Source organism: Psittacula echo (assembly GCF_963264785.1).
Source record: "Psittacula echo genome assembly, chromosome: 10".
Lineage (NCBI taxonomy): Eukaryota > Metazoa > Chordata > Aves > Psittaciformes > Psittacidae > Psittacula > Psittacula echo.
Window position 1 is genome coordinate 7191495 of NC_137741.1, and position 18360 is coordinate 7209854.

At 40.0% G+C, this 18360-nt stretch overlaps 1 protein-coding gene across 1 annotated transcript in view; it reads left to right on the top strand.

The window, feature by feature from the left end:
* Positions 1-18360, top strand: part of THSD4 (thrombospondin type 1 domain containing 4) — a gene marked incomplete at both ends in the record, with an annotated part of 258803 nt that overhangs the window by 90530 nt on the left and 149913 nt on the right. The window contains one exon of the mRNA XM_080626716.1: positions 4996-5132. Coding sequence (XP_080482842.1) covers positions 4996-5132 — 137 coding nt within the window. The remainder of the gene's footprint in view (positions 1-4995; positions 5133-18360) is intronic.

Genomic DNA, 18360 nt, shown 5'->3' on the forward strand with positions numbered 1-18360 from the left:
AGGGTGCTCTGATGCTACCGGAGCCTGTCTGCGGCGCCGGGTCCGTCAGGCCTGTGGTGCCGCATCATCAGGGTGGCAGTGCCTTGTGCCGGGAGCACGGCATGGGCTCCTACAAACCTGTGTTTTCCTAGCTGTGGGATTAAAAAGAGTTTGGGACTGTGCTTTGAGTGTGATCTTGTGAACCCTGAAGGAGGACAGTTTTTCCCATACTTTTTGTGTTTCCAGGAGGTGTGCTGCTCTCAGTCAGGTCAGTGAAGAGATCTTAGCCTGAAATGCTGCTGAAACCTAGTTTAAAATCTAGCCATTGGCTGTAATGTGGTAACGTCTAAATCTGTTTTATTTTTGTCTTTAAAAAATGGTTGGGTGGGTTGCACGGTTGAGTTTTTGTAATTAAACATGTACCACACTGAAATCTGCATTGAAATAGACTGTTTAGAGGAAGTTAAATGTGTTTATTTAATTGTGATTTAAGTTTGATTAATTAGATCACTCTGAAGAGAGTATCAACTGTACATTGATGTATGGGTTGTCCCTCCTCCTCCAGTCTTGCGTTCATTTTGACTATGGCTTGAATAGTGAACTTGATAGATAGCACTTTAGAATATCATGTTTCTTCTTTTTCTACTTTTACACGTACTTCTCAGTACACATTTAATGCAAAATATGTTCTGCATGTGAATTTTAATACATCAATGAATAGGACAAATTAACAGGAAAGCAGGTTGGTTTTTTTACTTACTGATGTTGCTGCTGGTAGCAACAGTCTTCAAGTTTTTGTTTGTCTGGAAGGATTATGGTTTCAGAATTAGTGCCCATCTGTAGGACTTTTTTGTCTTGGTAGGACATGTGAAAGGATTGCTTTATGGTAGTTTTTTTGTTTGGTTGGTTGGTTGGTTGGTTGGTTTGTTTTTTTTTTTTTTCCCTGCAGTATCTGCTCTGTGATGCAGAAGAGGTGCAGTTTGCAATTAAACATGAGGACTTGGTACCCTCACTGGTGAAGTGGGGTGTCGTAGAACTGTGCTGCCTGGGTTCCTCATAATTAAATTTCAACACAGGATTGAGGAAAAAAAAACAAGTCACGCAGTTTAGGCAAGCCCAGGATATCCCTGAGGTACTTAAGGCTACTTTGATGAGGACATTATAAGAAATGTAATGATTTTTTTGATTTAGATACTTTTTCAGAGTGTAAAATGAAAAATATTACATGTTACCAGGATTATTTAACAAAGGGCACCTCCTTAAGTAAAATCAATAATGAATAAGTGTGGCAGAACCTGGGTGGTAGCATTAAATTTCACCCAAGTTTGCTATTTAATAAGGTAGGGTAAGGTGAGAATTTCTGCAAAGACGTAGTTGTGCTAAGGTAGAATGAAAAGCAAATACGTTAGGAGGACATGTAATACAGAACCTGTATAGTGAACTGTCTTAGTAACTGTATCACACTTAAAAAGCCCACTTTTGAGTAGAAATGCCTCTTGCTGCCAAATAGTTTGGAGGGTCTTCACCTAGAAGCCTTACCCTATTCCCTGAGGTCAGATGGATCCTTTTGTAAAGTCTGGGATCAGATGACATAGTACTAAAATGTTGCTTGTGTGGAATCAGTCGCTTCACAGCTCATTGATTAATTGACATTTTATGTCCAGTTGCCAAGCCAGTAGTGTAGCTTGACCTACAGCTTAAACCACAAAACATCAAGAGTTGTGGCAAAATACTGGGTAAGGAAGGGTATCAAGATACATCTGAGGTTAATAAGCAGTAGAGCGCTTTTACTAGTGTGGTATCTTGTTTTACAAGGAAATTCTAAAATGTATTTTTCTGCTGTAATTTATGCATAGTAAATACACAGTGCTTACATAAAACTCTAATAGGAAATGCCTCTTACTCAATAGGGGCAATTCAGTTAGCAGATTTTTCTCTTCTGAGTTGAAAGTTTTTTTCAGATATCTGGGAACATTGTCTTTAGGGAATAGTAATTTTTATATGACTAACCAAGACAGTGCCTGATGTAGTTGCTCATCAGAAGAATCAGAATATGAAAGGCCAAAGTGCGAGATACTCATATGAACTTTTATTCTGGTGTACATTTCACAGTATCACAGTATGTTAGAGATTGGAAGGGACCTCAAAAGATCATCTAGTCCAATCCCCCTGCCGGAGCAGGAACACCTAGATAAGGTTACACAGGAATGTGTCCAGGCGGGTTTTGAATGTCTCCAGAGAAGGAGACTCCACAACCCCCCTGGGCAGCCTGTTCCAGTGTTCCGTCACCCTCGCTGAGAAGAAGTTTCTTCTCAAGTTTAAGTGGAACCTCTTGTGTTCCACTTTGTACCCATTACCCCTTGTCCTATCATTGTTTGCCACTGAGAAGAGCCTGGCTCCATCCTCGTGACACTCCCCCTTTATATATTTATCTACACTAATAAGGTCACCCCTCAGTCTCCTCCAAACTATGGAGACCCAGCTCCCTCAGCCTTTCCTCATAAGGGAGATGCTCCACTCCCTTAATCATCTTAGTTGCCCTGCGCTGGACTCTCTCCAGCAGGTCCCTGTCCTTCTTGAACTGAGGGGCCCAGAACTGGACACAATATTCCAGATGCGGTCTCACCAGGGCAGAGTAGAGGGGAAGGAGGACCTCTCTCAACCTACTGACCACCCCCCTTCTAATACAACCCAGGATGCCATTGGCCTTCTTGGCCACAAGGGCACAGTGTTGGCTCATGGTCATCCTAATGGACCTAATGGTCATTTAATGTTAAAGTTTTATTTATTTAAGCTTTTTTCTGGGGGTACTGGTTAAAGCCAGTGCTCTCTGTATGAGCAGGAACAGTTCCTAATAAGAAAGAACAAAAGCAGAAATTATGAAATAGGTGTCATATATAACAGAGCAAGTAAGCTTAGCCTGCTTGTGGTTGTTAATAAGCTGCATTAGCAATGCAGTAGGCTTCCCTATCAAATCAGAAATAAAGGAAGAGGTAGGTCCATGAAAGAATACCATGCTTCAGCAGAAATAGTATTTCTTCAACTTTATGAGTAGCACAGAACTTCAGTTGGGATCTAGAAGGCAAACTCAGAATTTCCAGAATAAATATTTTAAAGGATCAAAGCCAAATGTGAGATACTAGGAAGAGTACAGGAATGTGAGGCTTCAAGATGCTTAGAACTAAAGGGAATCAACATAGAAGATAAGGACATTTCAGAAGCCTGAAATGGATAGTTTGGCTTGATTTTAGGGAATGGGAAGATAAGTAAATGTCTGCTGCACAGGTGCTGCTTGATAGCTAGTGTTGCAGGTTATAAAAATAGGACACTTACAGAAAAGGACAAGTTGTTTTCAGTTATAATAAATCACTGAAGCTGAATTGTATTTATGTGGTAATTCTGAAATAGTTATGTGTTAAGTGACTAAGCTGCTAAGAAAAATTCTCAGCTTATCAATAAAACTAACTGTTATACTCGGAGATTGAACCTGCGAGAAATGCCTTTGGAATGATAAAGTAGTTAATCTTTAGTGTGAGGAATCCCTGCCCATGGTAGGGGGGTTGGAACTAGATGATCTTAAGGTCCTTTCCAACCCTAACTATTCTATAATCTATCTTAAAGAAGCAGCCAATGGAAAAGATACCTAGTTGAGCATGGTGTGCATATTCTCTGCAAAAAGGGAACTAAGAAAACAGATCTTTGACTTCACTTAAAATTAGTAGAGGTTTTGAGGGTTTTATCAAAAGATTTCCAGACACAGTAGATGGTGTGTACAAGTGGCATTAAATAGCTGCATAAAAGGAAATCTAAGATCCGAAATTCAGCAATGCTGGAGATCTGCACTAATCCTGTGTCTGCACAGGGGGTGACTGAATTTGAGCTGAAAAGTTTGATACTCTTACAGGAAGTAAATGTTAAATATGTATTTGAAATAATTGCGTTTATTTGTTTTGGCTATTTTTTATGTCTTAGCTGAACATTCAGAAATAAACTCCAGTAGAAAATCCTGGGAATACCATATTTTAGTGGCTAGTGAAGGTATATAACATCTTTGAAAAATTAAATGGTTTCATTTACATTATAGTGTATGAACCGAAGCTTGGTGAGGTCAGGGGAATTTGAGTTTTTAATTATGGCAGCAAGGAAAGTATTGGCAAAAGAAAAAAGAATTCTGTTTGTACCTCACTGTCACTGTGTAACAGTGCTACTCTTGATTGGAAAGAAACTGAAGGTACTGTTATTTCAGTTGGCAAATAAGGGAAATGAACTGTGTATATTTTCAACATGACAGATGGTTTAAAATAGAAAGACTACACGCGTGTGTTGACAAACTTGATAGCTTAAGTGTAAAGCATTAGGCTGTATCTGTTTAAGTAACAGATTTTTTTATGGAGACTGTTTTTTGTCTTCTGTGTTATTCTCACCCAGAATTCAGTGAACTGATTCCGTCTGGTTTTTGCATGTCAACAGAGATTGTGAGAGATGTTATTTTCTTAATTTTCTCTTGAACTAAGGAATAGCTACTAAAGTGTAACCTGTAGAAATGAAGAGGAAATAACGGAATTCTTAAACATTTGCATCTAGCTTGTTTTATGTGTTTCTTAATGCTAAATGTTAGTATGCTTATTTTATGTGAACTATATGTGAGCCTAATTATCCACATGTTTCTGATTACAGTGTAATTTTGCTGCCATTTAGGTGTTATGAAATGTCATAACATGTTATTATGCTTTAAGAAGACTGAATTTGCCATAATTTTTGTAGGACTAGAAACACTTTTGGACATTTAGGAAAATATCTGTCATAAAAAACTGTTAAAATTTCCATGGGGTATATTGGAATGCTGATCTTGGAGTTGATTTCCTAATCACTATTGATTTTGATGTAGTCATTCACATCGCATTCAGTTTGCCTATTTATTTCTTCCTCACAGTCCCTAGTTTTAGTTTATTGGGCCTTTTCTTTTTAAAACTATTGCTGCTGCTTTCTAATGGGGACTTCTGTCTCTTTCCACAGTGAAGGGAAGTCAGAAGTGTGAGCTGAATTGCCGTGCAGTAGGCTACCGATTCTATGTGAGACAAGCTGAAAAGGTGATTGATGGGACACCCTGTGACCAGAATGGAACTTCAATCTGTGTGGCAGGGCAGTGCAAGGTAAGGCTACTATCTCTGGCAAGTCTGCCTGTGTAGTTACTGTCTATGCCACATGTAATTTTTGTAAGAGGTTGATACCACTATACCTGTGATATGGTGTCTCGAATGTTACTCTCTTTTTTCTTTTTCATTTAAGTAGATGTGAAAAATGTTAACTTTTGTTATTACAGGTTTTATTTCTCAATTCATGTTTCTGTCTACTGAGAACAGGCTATGCAAGTTGTTCTGGCCACAAGGCGACTTCCAGTGAGTTTTTTCTACGTATCTGGCTTTCTGTGGAAGAGATTCTAGGAAAGAATCAGAATAAAAAGATTAGAAGCTTAAGTAAGAGAGAATTATATCTTTCTTTGATTAAACTTTAGAATGGAGACAGGGTTTTTTTCAGTCTGAAAAATAATGGTTTATTTACTTATGTGTTTATTTTGATCGATTTTTAGCTGGTGCTACTACAGCTTTTCTGATGGGTCCACATTTGCCATTTTGGAGGAACAGGTCTTACTGGCTGTCCATTTACTCAGCAGGGATGTTCTCTTAGAAAATACTTAAGTGAATGATTGATTTTCAAGGGTTCAGAAGGAGCAACTGTGGTGGCTTTTTTCAATCTCCTGTGTAGATTCCCTCTATACTGAATAAATACTCTACTTTCTGCAGCAAAATGTTACAGTGTTTAGGAAAAAAAAGTTTGTAATCTTGCAAATAAGGTTAGTGAAATAAATAAATTCCTAGCAAGGTCATTTTGTGCTTGGACAATGTTTCCCGTATATTTTGGCAAAAGAAACAGAAGTGGGTCAGATGTGACTCATGAACTCAAAAGTGAAAGGTCAAGTTCAGTTTAAATATTTGGTTTGCCAGAGGGAATCACTTGCAAATACTGCCTTTTCCTCTGCATGTCCAGATTCCTCTTACTTGTGCACATCTGGACAATGCCGTATGTGTTTTTGTTCTGTATTTCTTAGCATAAGCAAAGCCATAGCTTTGAATTTTGTTTGTGGATGATATGTTTTAGTTGGTTTTTGTTGTGCTTTGTAGTTGATTATTTTTTAAGGCTTTCCTTGACCTCAGACCAATTCAGAAAGGGCCAGAAATTTATTTTGATTACACTTCTGATCTATAACTCAGAAAACTGAAAAACAGATTCACTATACTAGCTGTTGTGTTTTCCCAATACTGTGCAATTACAGAAGTGTATACTGATATGTTTGTATTGGAGGCCTGGGATAGAAGGAAAAGGCAGTGTTCAGCAGCCTAGTAGAAAAGTGTTTTGAATTCCCAGAATTGCCTATTGCCTGCATAGAATGCCACTTCCCAAAGCTGTGTATTAACAAACAACATGTTGCGAATCCTTGCTGTGAATGTGTAACTTAGAATTCATAGAACTGTAGAATAACTCAGGTTGTAAGGTACTTGGGAAGGTTGTGTTTTTCAACACCCTGCTTGGAACAGAGCTTGCCATATCAGATAAATAAGCCTTTTCCAGGTTGAATTCTGAACCCATTCCAGTGTTTGAACAACATTTAGTTTCGAAGTTTTGAGTTAGTGTTCAAGGAAGTATTTGGAGATACACATGTCAAACTAAAGGAAAATACAGTGTTACAGCTTCGTTGTACTTTGGAGAACTGTCATTGCTGACTCAGTTATTCTTATTTCAGTGTTTTCTATGGTTCAAGATTAGAAAGTCAGTGCTACATTTTTTGATGAAAATTTACCTCTCAGTAGTCAATAGGATGCTTGCATTTGAGGGAAGTTGGTAATGTTATGCCAGATAAGATGTGCTTCATTCTTCTTCTTCAAAGTATTTTATATTTCAGGATAGATTCTTCTGTTGGAACAAAATTACATCTTGTTCCATATATAAAATATCATGTGCTTTGATGAATAAATATGATACAGAAATGAGTAAGTTGCATATATTGCCCATCTCTTCGGACTCTGAGACTTTGCATCCCACTTGCTTAGACAGCAAAAATATTAAAAATAAATAAAATAATTTTACCCAACAGTGATGTTATACACTGTAGAGTGAACATGGATGTAGCTGAAGGATGTAATAATTAGAGAATCAAATAGTTTGTTGTGTCACATGCTTAAGAGAATATTTTTCTGAAAAGTTCTCAGAATTTACAGTTAACAAAATGTTTCTCAAGTAATGGAGCTTATTCAAATCTTTGTAGCAGCTAGCTCTTCCTTAACTGCACATTATTTCTACGAGTCTAACGAATTTATGGTCTCTGTCCCCCTCTGTTGGACATTTTGGTGCATTACCAGAACAGTAACATCCTTGCGTGAAAAAAATTGATCTGGTTTTTCCCCAGGACCATTGTTTCTAGTTGGTATTTTCAGCTTACGTTATTCTTAGAAACAAAAGATGAAAAGTGTTGCTATAATAAAAATTATAAAAATAATTTTGAAACACGGTAAAGAATGTAATAAATACAGATTTACCTTCATCTGAAATAAAAATTAAACATATATGAAATAAGGTATTACTCACTTCTCACTCTTTAATCACTTAAAACATTTTGTAAGGCAACCACAAGTAACATTGTTTAGAAGTTCTCAATATATAAAATGCGGTCACTCTTAACACTGAAAATACATTGAAGAAAAGTTGTTTTAATGTAAAAACCAGAATATTGAATTCATTCTCTCCTTTCTGAAATATTTAACCAATGTTAGATAGAATAGCCTTTTAAAGCTAGATCATTGTTTAGTCTTATCAGCAAAGATAAACAATAGCATAAGAGAAGATTTTAAAACAGTAGTATGTACAAAAGTCCTTCTTAAAGCCTGGTTGTTGTGGCTATTGCAGTTATGCTGGAAGTTCAGAACAACATATTTCTGAGTACTTCTAAATAGCATCCCAGTAATGATTTCCTTGCTTCCAGGGTGTAGACTCTGAATTCTAATGAAAGAACTCCTTTTTAAAGCAATTAAATAATTCTTAAGTGAAACTAGGCAAAACAAGAAGAACTGGGTGACATTCTATCTATGCAGAAACAAGAAGTTTAACAATGATAATCGGTTTTATTATTTCTGTGCAAAATTGTTTTTCTGCACATTTAAACAATACTCTTTCTGATGTTTGGAATGCGAATGAGCTTTTTCATTGACAGTCCTATGGAATTCCACTTTCTTTATTCAAATTCTTGTTTTAGTGGTTATTCCTAATATATATGCCTTGAAAATGTTCCATTATTACTGAGTATGTGTTGTTTGTTTTAATACATTTGCTACCCCTCTCTTAACTCTAAATTTTCACAGTACTGTTAAGTTAAAGAATGCCTATGAACGGGGCTTCTTCAACTTGCTGTTTAGCCAGAAGTGTGCGTTAGTTTATCCTTGTTTTGCAATGTTTTTCCTGCTTGTTTTAAATCAGAGTATCCTTATATTTCTCTTGGAGCCAATGGGATGATACTACTTACTAGCTTTTCAGTTTAGAAGAGAAATGCAAGTAGGATATTGAGCAGTTTTTAATATATAACGTATGAGAGAAGAATGCTCTTAATTTTGGCCTTGATTATAGTTTACTAAGTACCTGTAGGGAAGTATGTTGCACGTATGTTTTTGCATGCATCTAAGGCACTTCTTCTAGAAGAGGTCTCTCCCAGTATTTTGTCAAGTGTGAGCACTGACTCGCTCCAAAAGGAGGCAGAAAAAAGGTTTGTGAGCTGTGAAGCAAATTGATTTTGGGGAGCTGTTAGTTACCACACAGTGGCGCACTTTACAATTATTTGACATTCACATAAAACTTTATTTGTGTGGGGACTGTAAATATGTTTTAAAGGTACCTGAAACAATTATTTTAACTATCTCCTCATTTTTATATAAAATTTTTCTCTGGCATTGTAGTTTATTTTTATCTTCCAGTTAACTTCTGAAGTTAACTGAGGATATCTGAGAGGTTTAAAAATCTACACTGGAAGTAACTCAGTAGCAAAATAACTGGCAGCAGAGATTTTTTTACTTGCCTTTAAAAAAAAAAATTCTATCAGATGTTGAAATCCTTAAAATCTTCATAGGAGGTAACTTAAGTCAGCTATAGGAAGCATAGCCAAGCATGCTAAATTTCCATCAGCAAAACATGACTAAGCAAGGTACTTTCTTTTGGAACTCTGCTGATGTGCACTTGTGTCCAGGTAACAGACCTATAGGTGGCATTATTACTTTAAGTTGAGGAAGTCTTAGTGCCTGTAGGATCAGAGTAACAGATAAGGACAACTGTGTACTTCCTGTACGTTAAGGTTATTCTCCTAACTCATATATGTTGTAGTACAGAGTTGGAATATGGTTGTTCTTGTAAGGATAAGGAATCTGTTTACTCTAGGAATCTCAACTTACTTGTGTAATGGTTATTGCTGATGCTGAGAAAAAAAAAAGTCTGGGGTGGATTCAGTTTGTCTCTGTGTGTGTGTTTTCCTAAAGTTAGAGCCAGACCTCTGTTCTATTTAGTTTATAGGTTCTTCTGATCAAATACTCTGTACAGTGCTAGCTTCTGTGAAGCTTTTCTCCTTATTCCTTAGGCATTACAGTGTTTGGTTGTTTGGTTGTTGGTTGGTTGTTTTTTTTTGGTTTTTTTTTTTTTTTTTTTTACTGAATAATGATGTAAGGAAGAACCTAATACCTGGATTAATGTAGCAGAAGCAAGGGCACATCAATATCTGTGTCTGTCCTTCAGTTGAATTACAGGAAATGTTTGTGGTTGCTTGTTCATCAAGATTGGTGTGAAGCACTGTTTGTATTTGAGGAAGACTGATATAATGAACTGCTTCTAGTTATGACTTTTTCCTAAAATTGGGTCTTGAAATAGTGAATTATGTGTGTTCTTTTTTCCATGGAATCTGCTGTGTTAAGAAGTTATATGCTGCATAAAATTGTCACCAAGGCTTTGCCCAGGATATTATTGCACACAGGATATGCTCATTGGAAGTGGGGAACTAGGTTATGGAGCCTAATGGTATTCAAATGCTGAAATGAATTTCAGAATCAAATGAAAAATAAACCTCTAGTTTAATAGTCAAGGCTTGTCCTTATTTTTGTTTGGTTTCTATCAATAGTAGCTGAGAACATTGTGCTCTCAGCTCAAGACTTTTTCAAGATGCATTCAAAGAGGCAAAAATCAGCATTTTACCGGATTTTTTTTTGATTTTTAAATTTTCTCATATATGTATAGAACCTCTGTTGGAGGAAAAGTCATTGGTCTGTAAAATATACCATAAAAGTGAAAAAAATATAGTTACAGTAGAATGTGTTCTCCATCTCTCTGCCTTTTCATATGTACCTTTATGCTTGTTGGAAATAGGACTCTTCGTTGCTTCTCTTCAGAATAACTTGCTAATTCCAAGCATTGCATTGGGAAACACGTGCCTGGCATTATTAAGGTCTTAATGGAAGAAATAGGGAGTTGAGTTCCTGGGAGCTAAGAAATAACTCATTTTGCTACTTCTTCCATTTGTTTGCATAGTTCTGTGTTTAATGTTTTGCAGAAGAAGCCTCTGTAAGGTTTCCTGACCTCACTGTCTAAAACGTCTTTCTGCTTTCCTTCATTTGTAAAACAACTCAAAAAAATATTTTTTTTTTTTTTTTTGGATATATGATCTTTGGCCATGACCTAATTTAAGTTCCTTCTGGTAGCTGATACACAGCAGGTGCAGTCACTGCATGTAAAAGTGTCCTGGGTGCAGCAGTAGCAGTCATTTTTTCTTCTTCTTAGTAGCTGGTGCAGGGCTGTGTTTCTGACTTTCAGCCTGGGAACAGCGCTGATGAAACCGATGTTTTCAGTTGCTGGTCAGAATGTTTAGTCTGACCAAGGACTTTCTGAGCCTCATGCTCTGCAAGGGAGGAGGGGAAGCCGGGAAGAAGCAGAGACAGGATACCTGACCCAAACTAGCCAAAGAGATATTCCATACCACAGCATGTCATGCCTAGGATGTAACTGAGAGTTACCCGGAAGGGCTAGATCACTGCGGGATGGGGGCGAGGTATCGGTCGATGGGTCGTGAGGTGTTGTATTCTCTTCCCTTGTTATTTCCTTTATTATTATTATTATTATTGATGGTAGCAGTAGTGATTTGTGTTATACCTTAGTTACTAAACTGTTCTTATCTCAACCTGTGGGAGTTACATTCTTTCAATTCTCCTCCCCATCTCTCCGGGAGTAGGGGGAAGAAGGGGGAGAGTGAGTGAAGGAGCTGTGCGGCTGGGTTTAAACCATGACAGAAAGTTACTGAAAGGATGACTTTACTACTGCCTTTGAACTGAGCTAACACTTATGTAAAGTCTGATGATGGGAAATAGCGAAGTGAATAGGAAAGCATTCAGGTCGGTGTTGTGGCTTGAGCCCAGACAGTAACAGCTGAACACAGGACAGTAAGTTATGTTCAAACAAAATGAGTAAGTACTTGATGTCTGTAGTTGTTCTTCTTCCTGTGTCTATCAGCCTCTTGTCCCGAGAAACACCTCATGGTCCAAAGAATGGAATTCTTAGCTCTTCCATGAAGCTGCTGTCTGAATCTATAGTTTTGCACTGCTTAGTCTCATTATAAATAACCCAGTAATACAAATATTACTAGGGTCAGATATTACTTACAAAGGCATTTAACATACTTATCCAGCCCATATAATGCATCATTTTTGCTAGTGCTGGGTTTTTTTGTGAATTTCCGCTCATTTTAATCCAGTTATGGGGGTGTCACTAAATTCGGTATCAGGGGGACAAACTTTTCTTGATTCAGTTTAAGTTAGTGCAGCATAGGTATGGAACAAACCCCACTGAAATAAACAGGCATGAAAAAAAATAATAAATTTAATTATATGAAGGTGAATTTATATAAGATCTGCATGTCAGAATTGTGTATATAGTCTCATTTTTGCTCCAGCTCTTGGAACCCCAAAGTGAGATTTCTTTGTTTTATTGAACTACAGGCCAACAAGAAAAGACAAAACATAGCTCAATAACATTAAAATCTGGCTTACAGTTCTTCAGTACTGGAGAAAAATGTTACTACTGTATGTTAAAGTGTTTTCACGAGAACTGCAGGGGAAAAAGTAAAACAAAATGCTACAAAAAGCCTGATTCAACAGACTTCTTTCTTAAGTAATAAAAATGACCCCCAGTGTCAAAATACCTGAGGCAAAATACCAATCTTGGAAAATTTCCTCATCAATATTCCAAAAATAGAATGCCTTGTAAAATTTTATTGATCATTTCAAGTTAGTAGCTTATCAGTGGAGTATGTAATTAAGGTCAATTGGTGCTTGTAATTGAATTAAATATATTCCTTCTTTTAGATCAAAATATCTAGGTAATTTTTTTAGACAGCAAAGAGGAAACAGCTTCCTTAATCTGCAGGATGTATCTCTCTTCATAGTTTGGATAACAATGTTAGAAAATTCATCCCAACTTTGAGCTTGTGTCACTACAGAAATAGTTTGGAAAGCAAATGCTATGATCTCAAATGATTAAATGACACAACTAGGGAATTTTACTATATTTGAGTACTCTTTTCTCTGAACTAGTTTCAGAATAATATATCACTCTTGGGTGCTCCTGACTCTGCGTCTAGCATTGAGTATATACTCTCTTCTTCAGTTTTGGGCTCCAAGACAGCTGATGATTATAGCGGCTGAAGAGTAAACCAACCTCTGTAATTCTCTGCCAGTCAATTTTTTTCTGTTCCTGACTTTTACATGTTTTTTCAGTGTTTTTGTGTAGTATCTTTTTTTAATGACAGTTCTTTTAGTTTTGACTTTCTTGTTTAAAATTTCTTTTTGCTTGAAGCTGTTTATAGTAATTTTAAGTGTCTTTCTGAGGCCTACAGTTGGCAGCGTTTGCTGGGTAGGAAGTGAGAGATAAACATGTTTGTTTTGAGTTCATAGTACAAACAGCAGTGCATACAATTTAGCAATCCTCCAAGGGTCCTCCTGCAGCAGGTGGCTGAGCTGCGGGATGCTGTTAATAGGCTGCAAGATATCAGGGAAGCTGAGATGAAGCAGGACTGCCTCCTCCAGGCCCAAACTGTGCAGGGGCTTCAGGCATCCCCTGAAGCTCATGGAGGAGTGGAGGGGGCTGTCAACCCAGGAAGCTGGGAAATAGTAACAACAAAAAACAACAAAAAAAAGAGGAAGAGGACAATTAAAAACAAGGGGCTTCCTCCTAAAGCTGTTGTCCCCACCCAGAACCGCTTTGCTGTCCTGCAGGGTGCTAAGAAGGAAGGGCACTTGCACCAGAAACAACCGGCTGGTGCACCGGTAAAGAAGATCACTACTGGTGCTGCCAGGAAAAAGAGACGGGTCATAGTGGTAGGGGACTCTACTTTGAAAGGGACAGAGGCACTCATCTGTCAGCCTGACCTGGTCTCGAGGGAGGTGTGTTGCCTATCTGGGGCAAGGATCAGGGATGTTGCAGAGAGGCTGCCTGCTCTAGTGAGTCCCACTGACTATTACCCACTTCTGTTGATCCATGTGGGTGCTAGTGATGTTGATAGCAGTAGGCTGGAGAACATAAAGAAGGACTACAGAGCCCTGGGAGAGGTGGTTAGAGGCTCTGGAGCTCAGATTGTCTTTTCATCAATTCTCCAGGATACAGGGGGAGACCTTAAAAAAGCTAGGAGAATTGGCCAAGTTAATAAATGGTTAAAAGGATGGTGCCATAGTCAGGGGTTTGGGTGTTTTGAATACGGGACCCAAAGTAGTAGGCCAGGTCTACTGGGGGCTGGTAGAGCTGATCTGACAAAGAAGAGGAAGAGTGGTTTTGGTAGGAGGCTTGCCAGGCTGGTCAAGGTTTCTTTAAACTAGATGTGTTGGAGGAGGGTGGCATCATTCCATCCCAACACACCCAGTCGGTTGCCAGCACCTACAATAAATGCTCGGAGCGACGCAGGGATATTCCAGCCACTCCAGCCAATGAGCCGGCTTCATTTGGAGCTCGGCTCAGATGCCTCTAGACAAACGCCCGTAGCATGGGAAACAAACGAGGAATTAGAGATGAGTGCAAGACTACGGGAGTATGATATAGTAGGCATCACAGAAACATGGTGAGATGGCTCCTGTGACTGGAGTGTTGGAATGGAAGGTTACAAGCTCTTTAGAAAAGACAGGCCTGGCAGGCGGGGAGGGGGAGTTGCTATTTATGTTAGGGATAGGCTGGAGAGTATGGAACTCTGTCTGGGGACAGGTGAGCAGTTGACAGAGAGTTTGTGGGTCAAGGTTAAAGGGAGAGCAGCGATGAGGGACATTACTGTGGGGATCTGTTACAGACTGCCTGATCAAGAGGAATCTGTGGATGAAGTGCTCTATAGGCAGATGGGAACAGCCTCACGCTCACAGGCCCTTGTTCTCATGGGAGACTTCAACCACCCTGACATCTGTTGGAGTGAAGGTACGGCCCGGCACAAGCAATCCAGGAGGTTCCTCGATTGTGTGGAAGACAACTTCCTTCTGCAAGTAATAGAGGAGCCGACAAGGAGAGGTGCCATGCTTGACCTCGTGCTCACCAACAGGGAAGGGCTGGTTGGAAATGTGACGCTCCAGGGCAGCCTTGGTTGCAGCGACCACGAGATGGTCGAATTCGAGATCCTTGGGACAGTGAGAAGAGCGTGCAGCAAGCTCACTGCCCTGGACTTCAAGAGAGCAGACTTTGGCCTCTTCAGGAGCCTGCTTAGTAAGGTTCCATGGGATAGAGCCCTAGAGGGCAGGGGGGCCCAAGGCTCTTGGTTGTTATTCAAGGATCACCTGCTCCAAGCTCAGGAGTGTTGCATCCCAACTAGAAGGAAGTGCAGCAGGAGGGCCAGGAGACCTCCTTGGATGGATAAGGAGCGGCTCAGGAAAATTCAAAGGAAAAAAGAGGCTTATAGAAGGTGGAAACAGGGACAGGCGGCCTGGGAAGAATACAGGGATGCTGTCCGGGAAGCTAGGGACCAGGTGAGGAAGGCTAAGGCCCAGTTAGAATTGAACTTGGCTAGGGATGTTAAGGATAATAGGAAGGGATTCTATAGGTACGTAGCGAGTAAAAGACAGACTAGGGACAACGTAGGCCCCCTTCGGAAGATATCGGGAGAACTGGCTACCCAGGATTTGGAGAAGGCTGAGGTTCTTAATGACTTCTTTGCCTCAGTCTTCACTGGCAAAGTCTCTGGCCACACCACCCAAGTCTTGGAAGGTGAACGCAGGGACTGTGAGAATGAAGACCCTAGGCCCACTGTAGGAGAGGATCTGGTTCGAGACCATCTTAAAAACCTAAACGTACACAAGTCCATGGGACCTGACAACATCCATCCCCGGGTCCTGAAGGAGCTGGCGAACGAAGTCTCTAAGCCACTGGCCATCATATTTGAAAAATCATGGCAGTCAGGTGAAGTTCCCGATGACTGGAAGAAGGGAAATATAACCCCCATTTTCAAGAAGGGGAAAATGGATGACCCGGGGAATTACAGACCAGTCAGTCTCACCTCTGTGCCTGGCAAACTCTTGGAGCAGATTCTCCTGGAAGGCATGCTAAGGCACATGAAAAACAAGGAGGTGCTTGGTGACAGCCAGCATGGCTTCACTAAGGGGAAATCCTGCCTGACCAATTTGGTGGCCTTCTATGATGGGGCTATGAAACTGATGGACAGCGGCAGAGCAGTTGACGTCACCTACCTGGACTTGTGCAAAGCGTTCGATACTGTCCCACATGACATCCTTGTCTCTAAATTGGAGAGACATCAATTTGATGGGTGGACCACTCGGTGGATAAAGAACTGGCTGGATGGCCACACGCAAAGAGTTGTGGTCAATGGCTCGATGTCCGGCTGGAGACCGGTAACGAGTGGTGTCCCTCAGGGATCGGTGTTGGGACCGGTCTTGTTCAACATCTTTGTTGGTGACATGGACAGGGGGATTGAGTGCGCCCTCAGCAAGTTTGCCGATGACACCAAGCTGTGTGGTTTGGTTGATACGCCGGAGGGAAGGGATGCCATCCAGAAGGACCTCGACACGCTTGTGAGGTGAGCTGATGCCAACCTGATGAAGTTTAACCATGCCAAGTGCAAGGTCCTACACCTGGGTCGGAGCAATCCCAGGCACAGCTACAGGCTGGGCAGAGAAGAGATTCAGAGCAGCCCTGCAGAGAAGGACTTGGGGGTGTTGGTCGATGAGAAAATGAACATGAGCCGGCAGTGTGCGCTCACAGCCCAGAAAGCCAACTGTATCCTGGGCTGCATCAAGAGGAGCGTGACCAGCAGGTCGAAGGAGGTGATCCTGCCCCTCTACTCTGCTCTCGTGAGACCTCACTTGGAGTATTGTGTGCAGTTCTGGTGTCCTCAACATAAAAAGGACATGGAACTGTTGGAACAAGTCCAGAGGAGGGCCACGAGGATGATCAGGGGACTGGAGCACCTCTCGTATGGAAACAGGCTGAGAAAGTTGGGTCTGTTCAGCCTGGTGAAGAGAAGGCTGCGTGGAGACCTCACAGCAGCCTTCCAGTATCTGAAGGGGGCCTACAAGGATGCTGGGGATGGACTGTTCATCAGGGACTGTAGTGACAGGACAAGGGGTAACAGGTTCAAACTGAAACAGGGGAAGTTTAGATTGGATATAAGGAAGAAATTCTTTACTGTGAGGGTGGTGAGGCACTGGAATGGGTTGTCCAGGGAGGTTGTGAATGCTCCATCCTTGGCGGTGTTCAAGGCCAGGTTGGATGAGGCCTTGGGTGGCATGGTTTAGTGTGAGGTGTCCCTGCCCATGGCAGGGGGGTTGGAACTAGATGATCTTAAGATCCTTTCCAACCCTGACTATTCTATGATTCTAAGTGCATTCATGCTCTGCATCTAACATGCTTTTAAAGAATCCACATCAGGTCCTATAATACAGTAATATACTACTGTGAGATGTATGATGAGGGTGTTTATGAGTATTTTTTTAAAGGATGTTGAGAGTGTTTATTAAAATACATTGAGTAGCATCAGTCCCTTCATATGGTGGTTCATAAACAGAGCTGAGCTCTCAATCACTATTTCTTCTTCTGAATTACTGATTTTATGCCATGATGTGGAAATTAAGTGTAGACAAGAAAAAAGGAGTATGGATAAAAATGAAAAATAAATGGGATCTCAAAACTATTCCTTTTTTTCAGTCCCTTTCGAGAACATTCGTTAGTGTATTCTAACAAGTCAAGCTACGATAGCCTGTGGTCAGATAGCTTGCAGCATGGTACTGCAGTCACAAAAGGGGTAAGCTGATGAAGAACTATGTACTCTGTACCATGGTTGAGGTGGAAGTGTTCTATATGATGTCTCTTATGCAGGAATTACTAATTTATGGTTAACACCTTTTAAGTAACCAAGAGAACCAAATCTGTTTTGTGTTACATTACAGCAGGTCAAAGGGAAAAAAAAAAAGGCAAACAGAAAGTAACCCCTCCCTCCTCTCAACTCCCAAAAAAATATCCCTCAAAATTTCAACCAGTTGAAACTCATTTGAGGAAGATGGGAAAGCAGTTGTAAGAGAGAGTCGTGCAGCTGATGCAGAACTCCTCTCCTGAAGTTAAGTAGCAGAACGAAACAAAGTACTTTAGATTTTCTTGTGAAGAAACAAAAAGGGCTGCAGCAGAAATAATGTTCTGAATCTCAGATGTAAGGGATCTGTTTAACACCTGGACAAGCAAGCAATGGGGAGAAAGTTAAGAAGGGGAGTGACTACACAAATATTCATTCCCGTTCTCTCATTTAGAACATGGATCAAAACTTCACAATTATTCCTAAATTATACATGACCCCATTAAAAAACAAAGCATCAACACACCAAAAAAACCAACCCCCCCCAAAAAAAAAAAAAAAAAAAAAAAGCCAAAACCTAACCAAACGAAAAAAAACCCCAACCTAATCTGTGTTTTTAGTTACAAATTTTTTCTCCATTACAGTTTGTGGTTCTAATGCTACAGATCAGAGCTTGGAAATGTTCAAGCCATTTGACTTTCAGCATCTCATTGTGGTGAAAGGTTAAGATTCCCAAGCAGGGTTTGTAGATTCCTCTCTGCAGAATGTATAAAGAGATCCTGTCACCTTGATTAAGTATTAATATGTACAGTATTAAAATAGGCTTGATATGTATGACATTTTGTGAGAGTTCTTATTTGTGCACTTTCTGCTTGCTTGCTGAGTATCCGTTAGTAGAGTTTAATTTGCAGTGGGTTGGAATGTGCAGTAACACTGTAAGCAATGGTAATTGCAAAAAGAACGCAATGTATATATGC